The sequence below is a fragment of the Solanum verrucosum genome, unplaced genomic scaffold (genome assembly GCF_900185275.1).
Source record: "Solanum verrucosum unplaced genomic scaffold, falcon-dt-bn FXZP01000280.1, whole genome shotgun sequence".
Classification (NCBI taxonomy): Eukaryota; Viridiplantae; Streptophyta; class Magnoliopsida; order Solanales; family Solanaceae; genus Solanum; species Solanum verrucosum.
The window spans coordinates 722548-735351 of record NW_026019982.1 but is presented as its reverse complement, the minus strand read 5'-3'; the positions used below and the strand labels follow the sequence as shown (position 1 = coordinate 735351).

The window sequence follows — 12804 nt, the reverse complement described above, 5'->3', positions numbered from 1 at the left end:
CCAAACGAAATTTGTATCAATTGTATTCAAATCAATTGTATACATAGAGTCCTATCTGTAGCTAAATTTGTATCAATTGTATTCAAATCAAATATAGGTGAGCGTTTTGTATATTCGAAAAACTGTATTTGTACTTTGTATCAACTGTATTTGTATTCATACAAATACAATATGCATTCATCCTCTCCGACTAATGTATTATGTGTCAATTTTATCCAATCAAATATATGTGAGATATTTGTATTTTATATCGACTGTATTTGAAAAACTAAATTTGTATTCAACTGTATATGTATTTTGTATCAACTATATTCGTTATACAATGAATACAACATGTATTCATCCTCTCTCCTCCCTCTCTCGATCTCACTCACCTCTCTCCTTCCTCCCTGATCTCGCTCGCCTCTCTCCTCCTAATATGTATTCATTTTGAGACAAATCAATTAGTATTTGTATTTTTCTCCGAAATCCGTGGAAAAAATAATCAATGAATACAAATACGTAGCAAACTAAAGTGTAGCTACGAATTGCAAATAGTGAAACTATAGCTAAAGAGTCTTGTTAAAGGCCTAATGTTTGATGTTTTTGAAAGTTCCCTTAGAAATTTTGCCAATTGCTAGCTTGGCCCATACATTAAACCATGTGTATTTAAGTATATTTGATAAGCCCAGTTTTGTTGGTCTATCACTTGTCATGGGCCTAATGAATGGACTACTTAAGTTTAGATACTTATGATTCAAGATTAAACTGGAGATTGGGGTTGCTCCATCAATTGTTTTGTCATTATTGCAAATGTGGGAAAATAATTAGTACAATGTTATAGTTCCAAATAAATTGGAGTATTGAATATTGATCATGGGTTGCTTCATTTAAGTTCAATTTGTATCATCATAAAATAAGACACAAAACACAATAATATAACAAGAATATAAGTTTCTAACAAGTTTAAAACATATTTCAAATTATTAAAAATATTTTTTTATGAAACTTTTTTTCTTTACTATGTCCTATCTGTAGCTAAATTTGTATTGATTTCAGGGATTTGTAGGTCTTTGAGACAACTTCCTTAAAAGTGATTTTAGATGAATATTAAGTTATTTTAATTCTATCACTAAATAGTTTCACGAATCAGTGCATCTATAGATTGACACATAAATAAATAAACTATTTCAATGGATATTTGATCATTTAGTCACTAATGTCTGCTATTTATATCTTTTGGTGAATATAGTCTCCTCTCAACTCTAATAATATAAAAGAAATAGACAAACTATTTCAATGGACATTTGATCATTTAGAAATAGACAAACTATATTTTCAATGGACATTTGGTCATTTAGTCACTAATGTATGCTATTTACATATTTTGATGAATATGATCTCCACTCGACCCTAATAATATAAAAGACATAGGGAAGGAGGGGAAGGGGAGTTACATATATGTATCAGAGCAAGAGAAACCCCGCCAAGTAAATCTGATAAACTTATGTACAATGTTTTGATTGTAACAATGTGTTACTGTTTAGTGGTGTAGTTAGAATGCGAGCAATGTGTTATTATTCAATCATGAACGTATGGAGGGTTGAAGAAGACCAAATACCACTACTGGAAAAGACCAACTTACCCCTCTAGAGAAGCACACGTGACGACGAAAAGCAGCTTCCTCTTAAACTCTTCTACATATGAGTAATTAATATAAATGTTGAAATTGATAATTAGGTGCTGATTTTTTATTTTAAAAAATGATGACATGCACTTGTTTTGTTAAAGTGATATCTTTAATTTTTCTATGATAAGTAAACATTTAATCGTCAATTTGATTTTTAATTGATTTTAACTTTTAAATAATTTCACTTTTACTAATTTACCAAATATATAAATAAATAAAAAATATCATATATTAATTTGATCAATTTAGACACTTATCCAAACACTCTCCTAGTCATCATAGTCATATCAATATAATGCCTAAAAGAACCTCGGCGAACGCTCTAGATAGAATTAAACATATACCTCAGTTTATTTGTTATTAAATATGAAATTGATAAAGTTATCTTATAGATTTTTATCCTATTATATATATGGAATACATTCGCTCTCTCACCTGAACTAATTGAGAGTGATGAATTCACATAACATTTTTTATTCCTTATTATGATACAAATAATAGATAAATAATTTGGAATCTAACTAATACTAAAATCAAATACAAAAAAATATAATTATATCTTAAAATTATTATCGCTTATTCCTCGTATCAAGTTCGTCACGAATCGTAAGGAAAAGAACAAAGAAAAGTCGACTAAAACGAGACAAATGACTCCAAGTGTTCATTCGTAACCAAAATATAGTTTCTATTTAAAAAAGAAGAAGAGAAAAAACAAAATTGCCACAAACACCTAAAAGTAAAAAAAAGAAAACGAAAAATGACACGTGCCATAAGATCTAGACACTTCATCATAACCAATCAACATCAGTATTATTGCCACGTCACATATCGTCCTTAATAAGCAAAGTCCCACCGATATAACGTGCACATCCCTATACTTTATTCCTTCCTTCCTTTTTCTCTTCACAGATTCCAAAAAACGAGATCGTAAAAACCATTTCTTCTCTTTTTCCGATCACCGGAAGTTACATTTTCCTCTCCTTTTACGGCGGAACGCGGCGGCGGTGGTGGATGGCAAGAACCAATAAATATACCTCCCTTAACTTTAACGACATCTACGAGAAGAAAACTACTCCCAACTCCGCCACCTCTGGTAAATCAAACTCTTCTTCATCGTCGTCGTTCGATAGTCGTAACAAGACTATTATCTCCAACTCTCGTATCCATGGACATATGCTTGTTCTGAGTCGGCCTACTCCAAAGCCAATATCTATTCCACAAACCCAGCCTATTCCGATCCAGCAACAACCTAAGTTACAGAGCTCGAGCCCACCGGATCAAATCCGAGCTGGAGCTGAATCGGACTCTATTTCGCTTCGTCCACAAGGCCGTACTGGGGCCGGACCCACCACCACCACCATACTTTCATCATCTCCTGTGAATCCGCCTTCACCTTTGCAATCGCCTGTGCCTAAGTCGAACCGGTTCGTGCCTCCACATCTTAGACCGGGATTTGTAGGCAGGGAGGAGAAACCGGTGCCGGATGTAGCGAAGGGTGGTCAGGGAGTGAGAGGTAGACCTGAGGTTGGGGCTGGGCAGCATCATCATCAAGGATATATTGGGTCGTCACCTAATAGGTACGGAGAGAACGGTAGGCCGAAATCGGGAGGTGGGTATGAACGAATGAGGAGGGGATTTAACGAGGCTGATTCCGTGAACTTTGTGTACCGGCCTAGTTCTAGCGGGGCTCGGCCCAACTCTAGTGGATGATGACATCATGGTATGATTCCTCATCATTTGATATCTTACCTATTCGTATTTCATGTTGTTGGGAACTTTTTCTAGAAATATGGAGCAACTGATTGAACAATTTATTTCCTTTGTGTTTATCTCGTTTCAATTTGCCTAATTTTTTGTGAAGTAGTCCTTTTGGTGTTCATTTAGATCTGTTAATTACGTTTGAACTTGTTTCACGAGTGTGATTTTGTTTATTATGAGCTTGTTTGGTAGAGTGTATACACCTTACCCCTACCTCGTGGAGGTAGAAAGGAGTAATCATTAAGGTTGTTTTCCTTACCAAACATGAGAAAAAAGTTTCATTTGATATTATTTGGAGGGAAGAGTATATAGGTTTGATTTGACTTTTTCAACTGATACTACAATATAGGTTTGAGTTGTCATTGTTTACTCATCTTTGGATTTATCTTTGTTATTGCCTTTGATTGGCAAGTAATAGTTCAATGCTTGCAAGGCCACGTACCTTATAGTATGCGAATTCAGACTTTTGTCCTGATCGTAGATGCTTGTTATAAGATTTTGTGAGTCACTAATAATCAAATAAGTGCAACTTTTACTTTCCTATAATTGGTTACCACACACACACACACACACACGAATATGATAAAAAACGGTCACCATGTTTTGAGATTAACAAAGTTCTGTCTCAATGTTCATAAGGGGACATTTACGGTCCCCTTTCTAATTCAGATTTTGTTAAGTCCTATGCTTGCTGTGTCAACTATCAGCGTACTTTTCTAATAGTATTTCGTTTTGTTCTCTACACTGAATATCTCTTGAAAATATGTCCGGGTGATTTGGTGATTTCCCCACTTTTTCTGTGCCATCGGCATTCGACCGTCTATCACGAATATTCTGTAGATGTTTCTTTGTGTTCCCTAAAAGTATAAGTAGTTAGCAAACGAATCATGTTTCCTTAACTCAAACATGCTTTTTCAATTTTGTTTATCTCAAAATGTTTTTTGGTGTTTCATTCCCTCTTTCTGCTGTGAAGAAAGTGTTCTAAAAAAGTTGTGATTCATTTCAAATTTAGCCTACTGGTTTTACCTTGGATAATTCTGAATAACCTTTGAAATCTTTTTTTATATACAAAAGAACTTGCCTAGCTGTAGCTTTGAAGTTCTGTTTATGTCAGTTGGAACTTGGAGGAGGCTTTTTGGTTGAAAAAGTGCGACAAAGAACTTCACTCAGTTCTTGAGAAAACTTTTAGGGATTTTGTTTGTGCAAATCTTTTTCAAAAAGTGAAGGTAATATTATTATTATTTGAAATGAGGTGTTCCGTTCAAAATTAATAAAGAAAATCACATATGTTTGAAGAACTTTGTGAAGTTGATGAAATATTTAAAAACTATTGTTCACCAAAAAACTCTCTTCCCAATCATGAAACACTCACAAATCTTAAAATTGCAACAAGTCAGTACTCAAATTTTTAGTTTAGAGGCTTCATAGATAGATAGTAGTCAATCAAATAAGGCATGCATTCAGTTTATGTTTTGACTTTTATGTCTCGTCTTTACTACTATTGTCTTGCTACTTGTATTACCTTATCCTTAGATTTCTCTTTTCAAGAACAAGACCATAACTCTACTTTTATTTCAAAGAATCACCTAAAAGTGTCCCTCAAAACGAAATACTATTTATCCGTTAGGGTCGGGCTATATAGATATAAGTAACACAAATACCAAAAGGTTTTCAAATAAAATTAACTTAAAAATGCAATCGCCAACCTCATTTTGACCTATTTCGGCCCTAGCTTAGAACGTCTAAATGGGATCAACTTATTTACATTCTTAGACCCTAGGATTAAACTATGCAAATAATTGAACACCCCCTTTATTGAAACTTTATGCCTCGTCTTTTCTATTATTGTGTTGGGAGGATAGAGTGTATGCAAACCTTACCTCCTACCTTGTGGATGTAGAGAGACTGTTTTCAAAAGATGTTCAACTCAAGTAAGTAATAAAAAGGAAAATGAAGACCTTAAACACTAGACAGAAAAAAGAGAAGTCAGGGAGCTAGCAAATGTATTGATTACATAATACAACAATATAATACCAAATTTCATTCATCACTATTGCTAGTCTAACAATAGGGAATTAACAAATATATTAATTACAAAAATACGACAAAATATGGCCTTTACAACAAAAAATGACCAAGGCCATTCATAACTACCCTAAGTCTAAAGTTAGGGAATTAGCAATCCTATTAATTACAAAATATGACTTTTACAATAGAACTTGAAACGCCATTCATGACTACAGTAAGTTTAGTTAAATTTAACAACTCTATTAATTACAAAATACATACTTTAATCAAATTTATCTACTTCTCAGCATCAAACCGGAAGCACTTCAGTCCCCCTCGTTTCGTCGAGACAGGTGGCGCTCCAGATAGCTATGTAGGGTTCCATGGAGTATGAACTATGGAGGTTATGTTGACAAATGCTATTATATCGCTGTAAATAGCAAAAAGTTAAATGGCAAAAGTATCCATAACAACACTATTGGACAAAGAAAAGAAAAGAAATATTATTTATTAGATGCCATGTCATCTTTGTAAGGGGGCTAATGAATCTATTAACCATTTAATATACACTTTTGGGTGATTCTATGAAATAAATACTTCTAGATCTCGCCCCTTTACAAAGCTGACATCTAATAAATTATTTTTCTTTACTTTTTTTTTTATCCAATAGTATTGTTATGAATACTTCTGCAATTTTACTTTTTGCTATTTACGGTGTTATAATAACATTTGTCAACATAACCTCCATACTCCATGAACCCCTGACTGCTATCTAGAGCGCTGTCTGTCTTGACGAAATGAGGGGACTGAAGTACTTTCGGTTTGATACCGGAAGTAGTTAAATTTGATTAAAGTATGTTTGAAGATCTGAGGTATTTGTTTTCCATTTGGATAATTCTGAAAAAACCTTTGAAATACTTCTTTTGTATACAAAAGAACTTGCATAGCTGTAGCTTTGAAGTTCTGTTTTTGTTGGTTGGAGGAGGCTTTTTGGTTGGAAAAGTGCGACAAAGAACTTCACCCAGTTTTTTGGGGAAAGCTTTTAGGGCTCTTATTTGTACAAATCTTTTGCAAAAAGTGAACGTATTATTATTATTTTGAAATAAGGTGTTCCCTTCAAATTAATAAAGAAAATCACAGGAGTTGGAAGAACTTTTTGAAGTTGAAGAAATATTTGAAAATTATTGTTCACCAAAAAACTCTTCTTTCAATCATGGAACACTCGCAAATCTTAAGAACTGCAACAATTCCAAATACATCTTCAACTTCCACCTGCCTTTTCTACAACTATCCAACTGAAATAGACAGAGGGATGGATCAAAATAATGTTGCTTAACTTTGGCTAGTAGAAAGGCAAGGAAATATAGATAGTATATCATGTTCCATCAGTGGATTGTGGGACACATCCAATGTAAGATGGACCACAATCTACATTTCAATTTGCAACGAATTTTCTGAGAGTGTGAGGTAGGCCGATATTTCTTTTGGCAACTTGTGTATCCAAGTCTATGATGAGTACCTCTTTACTGAGTTAAATTACTATAGCTTTTCTGAACTCTGCACTCTGTCATGGGTAATGGTGCTAGAATTTTCCTCAGATATGTTCTGAGTTCATTCAAGATGTACACTTGAAGTGAAGAAGAGGGATATAAGCTTTTAGAAAGTTTGTTAAGTCTTTCCTAGGCCTTGAAAAAATCTGTCAGACCTCTTTGCCATCCAGCACACAGGAAAGGGGTTTGTACTGCAGTTCACATAGAATTCACTCTATTGTGCATTGGATCAGTCAACCCTGCGATGGAGGTCATATTCTTAATTTCCAACCTTCCTTCCAGCCATACCTATACGGAGCATGACTTCATGTGAAGTGCACGCTATTACTCATGTATGTTGCAGGCAGGTCCAATTATAGAATCTGTTTGTTTATCCGGTGCTTGAGACAAAACACTAGTCCATAAATGTGGAAAATAAGATTTTTGTTCATAATAAGAAAGCTAAGATTTTCTTTTTCTTTTGAACCACTTGAAAGTCTTCTGAATGATATTTGCATTGATGGTGCCAACCATTGGGGTTGTGCTTCTTCCTGCTATCTTTCACGTTCTTTTTTTTTTTGGGTGGGTAGCTGTGTTGCAGTTGGTTCAATTGTATTTTTCGATAACAGTGGTGTTCGTGTCAGTTTGTGCACACCTCGATTGTTCTACTGGTTGTGTTGCAGTCAGTTCATGTGCGTCATCACTAAAGAGTATAATGTTCTATTTTACTGTTTGCATTCTGCAACTTCTTGAAGTGCTGCTCTGAGGGAACTGCATGCAGTTTCTGCAATTTGATGCTGCTCGTTCATGAGCATCAGTATGAGGAAAGTGTAGTGTTTTATTCTGCAATTGCTACGAGTGTCAAGTTTAATTTTTCAGCATCTTGTAATATGATGTGTCATTTGACATGCTTTATCATTCTGTTTGTTAGGAGTGCAAATTAAACATGCATTAAACCATTAAGCTAAAGACATTCATCGGGAGCCCAAATCCTTGAGGTTTAGGGTCCACAATCTTGCAACTCCAGTTGTCATCCATAGTTGATTTGCATGTTGTAAGTTAGACATTGTTAAACATAAAGTGTGCTGGACATTGTCAAACATAAAGTATAACGATGACCCTCTTCCCTGGCACTGTTAAGAGAAGAGACTGTGTTTCTGATCCACATTTTTATTTTGGTTGACAGATCCTGATGGAGCTTAGCTCCCCCCTTTGCCGATGAGGATGGAGAGGTCTTTTCTGAGGCAATTAGGCTTTTGCAAGATCAGCTGTGGATGGATGTTAATGTTTATTGAAGTCATGGAAGTTGGATTATGACCAGGTTGCTCCTTTTGTCTGCAGTAATCCCAGTAACCAAATCACGAGTTGCTGGTGTTAAACGAAGACGTTCAAGGATCAAATTGTTTCTTTCATTTGTCACCTTCTAATTTTCTTTGCTTTCGTGTCTACCTTCTCTGCTCTCTCCGGAAGAGAGAAGGCTTAGATGAAATTTAGTGTATTGTATGTTTTACTCTGTTATACTGTGCAACTACCATAAATTGGTGTATTCTGATGATTTGCTACCACCATCACCATATTGTACCTTCAGACTATCTGTACCAACAGTGCATATGAATTTGTTTCTGTTTTCAAGGTTTCTTTCTCTTTCCCCACTTAGTTTTGTTACATGATATATAACTAATTTCTGCTATTTTATAGTAATATACAAGCATAATATATAGAGCAATATTTTAAAAATTTATCAAAATCTTTTACTCTTAACTTTACATCAACAGAAATGAAAAGAGATAAAGAATCTCGCTTGAATAATGAAGAACTAGACTCGAACCATTTTGTTGTGCGATTGCAATCGTACTAAATTCATCGCCTTCACCGGAATTTGTTGGCAGGCGGAGAAACCGGTACCGGATTCATTCGAGCTAGACCGATAATAACATGCAGAGTCTCCTCTATCGTACTGAATCCATCAAATCCAACTCCATAGCTCATTATTGCCTCAGTTTCACCCACTCATTCTCTTCAACTTCTCATCTCCATTCTTCATCTCTCTCCAACCTCTTAAAAGGTCGTATTTCCCGTAATCACCTTCAACAAATCCATGCTCGGGTTTTCCGTATTGGTGCTCACCAAGACAACCTCATAGCTACTCGCCTTATTGGTCAGTATCCATCAAATATTTCCCTTCGTATACTTCATCAGTTAAAAAGACCCAACCTTTTCCCCTTTAACGCTATTATAAGAATATTTAGTGAGGAAGGAATTTTTACTGATGCTTTCTTGGTATTTAACAAGTTGAGGGATCAGTCCCTTTTACCTAATGAATTGACCTTTTCTTTTCTTCTTAAAGCTTGTTCTCGTTCTGCGAATTCATATTATGTTCCACAGGTTCATACCCTTGTTGTGAAATTGGGATTTGGTGAGGACCCATCTCTCTGTAATGGGTTGTTAAGTGTTTATGCTAGGGGTTTGAAAGAGTTACATTCTGCGCGTAAAGTGTTTGATGAAATGCCTGACAAGGGTGTTGTTTGTTGGACTTCTTTGATTTCTGGATATGCTAAGTTTGGTTTGTCTGAAGAAGCTTTGGGTTTGTTTTTGTGTATGGTAAAGAAGAGCTTGATCCCTGAAAATGATACTATGATTAATGTTTTATCTGCATGTTCAAAACTTGATATGTTAAATATTCAGAAATGGATTGGGAATTTTTGGTATTCAATGCAGCAGTATGATTTGGGATGTTCTGGATCTGACTCAGTTAATACCGTTCTTGTTTATTTATATGGGAAGTGGGGAAAGGTTGATAAGAGTAGGGAAATATTTGAACAGATTTCTGGTGATGGGAAGAGAAGTTTGCTTCCTTGGAATGCTATGATAGGCGTGTACGTACAAAACGGCTGTGCTCTGGATGGTTTATGTCTTTTCCGGTTAATGATGGAGCTTAATTGTTGTTGCCCAATCATGTGACAATGGTTAGCGTGCTCTCAGCTTGTACTCAAGTTGGTGATTTGTACCTTGGTATGTGGGTTCATGAGTACATGAAAGGTAGTAGGCAAAAAAGCTTTTTACTTTCAAATGCAAATCTTGCCACTGCTTTGATAGATATGTACTCTAAATGCGGGAGTTTAGAGAGAGCAGGGGATGTTTTTGACCAATTGGTTGTAAAAGATGTTGTTTCATTCAATGCGATGATCATGGGTCTCGCAGTAAATGGCAAAGGTAAGGAGGCGTTAAAACTTTTCTCACCAATGCTAGACCTCAATTTGCGTCCAAATGCTGGGACGTTCCTTGGTTTGCTATGTGCCTGCAGTCACACTGGGCTGGCAGCAGAAGGCCGTCAAATATTTAAGGAAATGAGCCAATGTTTTAGAATTGCTCCTAGATTGGAACATTATGCTAGCTATATTGACCTCCTTGCTCGAGTAGGTTATGTTGAGGAAGCACTTCAAGTTGCTACCTCAATGCCTTTTAAACCCAATAATTTTGTATGGGGAGCTTTACTTGGTGGCTGTGTGCTGCATAACAGATTGGAATTGGCCCGAATTATTTCCTCCATTCTTGTTGAGGTGGACCCTAACAATTCTGCTGGCTATGTGATGTTGTCCAATACATATGCCATTGATCATCACTGGGGTTCTATTTCACGGCTGAGGTTGTCTATGAAGGAAAAAGGAGTAGTAAAGCAGCCAGGATGTAGCTGGATCAACGTTGATGGAGTAGTGCATGAATTTCTGGCTGGGTCCTCATCACATCCTCAGAATGAACGCTTGCATAGTGAATTGCAGGTCTTACTGAAGGAGATGAAGCTAGCAAGTATTTAGACAACTCACAAGCATATTCTTGTTAGGAGTTGCTTTGAGTAGCATCCTCTTTCTACCATAAAGATTTTTTCCAGAATTAAGAATGGGCTCCGTGGGATAGAGCTGCATCGAAGATCTCTGTTGTTTTGAAAGGTATGCAGACTCTCTAGAGAGCATTAGGCTAATGGATACTGTTTCTTGGTTTTACTTTAGAGCTATCTATTTACAGCCTTAACTGCCACAAATATTTTCTTGGAAATAACTTTTCAATTACATTGTTGCATCTTTTTTAGAAGCAACTAGTCCCAAGAAATGTCTTAGAGCCTTTGTCTACAGTCAATGCATGAATCATGCTGCTGCTGTGATCCTTAGTTTGTTGCCTTGATACAACGATGGAGTTATTTCTGGACTTTCATTGGCCTTTATTCAATTTTTAGGCTACTAATATCAGGTATATGTTTCAGTTTAATTTCCAACTTTGACTTGTTATCAACTTCAAGTGAACCTTTATTTGTATGAGAAGCATTCTAAAACTGTGCCTCTCTGGGTGAATTTCGTGAAGCATTTTTATTAGACCTATCTGGTACAAAAATGATGATGTGAGTTGATATTCATCAGACTCATTCTATAATATATAAGTTTCAAGTTTGGTCTGTAATGTAGGGATGTCAGTGGTACAAAAATGAGAACTACTACTTCTAATATTTATATTTGGCATACTAAGCTTTATGATGATCGGGGTTCAAACTTGTGTCTTTTTCATCAATTAAATGCACCTACTGTGCAAACTCTTCTCCTTTCTTGTATCAAGTCAATTTGATCTCCTAGCTAATTTTTTTGATATCTAGTTTGGCAGTCTCAATAATTGGTGAGGCAGGACGTTTGACTTGTTTGAATGATAACCAGAACTATCTGAGGAATGGCCTAAATAGGATTGTTAGTGCAGAAACTATTTGCCTTCAGCTGACTGTCAAATACTACAAGAAGACAATCCTCTCTTGCCATGCAGATGCAGATGTAGATGTTCTGGACTCACTTGGCAGAGATACTCGGAAAAATTCTCTTCCTCTTATAATTTGTTCTTTTTAATTGGTGGGACAGCTTCTGTGAAAGCTAGCTTGACTTAAAATAACATCCTAACGAGGGCAAAGAGATTGGCAAGCTAGTATTATCTTTGCGAAAACACTAATGATACTCTAAACCTACACTCTGAGTTGGTTCAATGTTTGTGGCACATGCCTTTCATTATTCAAAATATCTAGCTTGGTTCTGTCATAGTCCAAGATCGTTTGCCTGACTGGCATGGAGTTAAGATTGGTAAAACCAAATGGATTATTTATAATGCATCCTTCCGTTTATTTATAAACCAAATGGATTATTTATAAGTCAAGATTGGACTTCAAAATTATTTTTGTTGGTAAACAAGAGTGTCTAGAAGGAATAGAAGATATGTTTCAGTTATTAAATTCTCAGCACTATCATTATTACCAAATGGATTATATCTCTAGTGGCAGTTTAAATGCTACACCCGCTTGTGGGCTTTCCTTTGGAGAAATGGGCAAACTAGTGTTTTGGGAAGTGAGAATGATACTACCAGACCCAGTGTTTAAGCTAGGGATATTTTCATATTCATACCAAGCCTAGCTAAGGAGTTCAAGGACTGGACTTCCAGTTGCCACCTCAAAGGCGAAGAGGGTGCTCGGAATGAAGGGATTAACAACATGATAACATGGAAGCACAAGGCTCCACCTAAAAGAATACAGAGGTTGGGGGAAGAGGCAATCACGACCGGAATGGAGCCAAGCCCAGTCGTTGGAGGTCACGTATGGCCCATACCAGGGACCGTACTCAATAGAAAAGGAAAGCTGAAACACTGCCAGGCCCAGTCATGCATCCACAATGCCCCACATACATACAGTGTATGCTATAACGGACAGTCTATCCGGAGTCAACTCGGTGCTGTGCATCCTGTCAGTATTGCAGACGGACCAAGTATGCCACGTGTTGTCCGAATGCGAACTACCAGCAGAATGCTTTGCTCCATTTT

At 36.1% G+C, this 12804-nt stretch overlaps 1 protein-coding gene and 1 pseudogene across 1 annotated transcript; both read left to right on the top strand.

Annotated features, from left to right (window-relative positions):
• The first annotated feature begins 2550 nt into the window (after positions 1-2550).
• LOC125817516 (uncharacterized) lies at positions 2551-8595 on the top strand. Its single transcript, XM_049497060.1, has 2 exons — positions 2551-3389; positions 8150-8595. Exon 1 carries the CDS (start codon positions 2681-2683, stop codon positions 3377-3379), a length of 699 nt encoding a protein of 232 aa, XP_049353017.1. The 5' UTR covers positions 2551-2680; the 3' UTR covers positions 3380-3389; positions 8150-8595.
• A 303-nt stretch (positions 8596-8898) lies between these two features.
• On the top strand, positions 8899-11763 carry LOC125817379 (putative pentatricopeptide repeat-containing protein At3g08820; annotated as a pseudogene).
• Positions 11764-12804: the final 1041 nt, after the last annotated feature.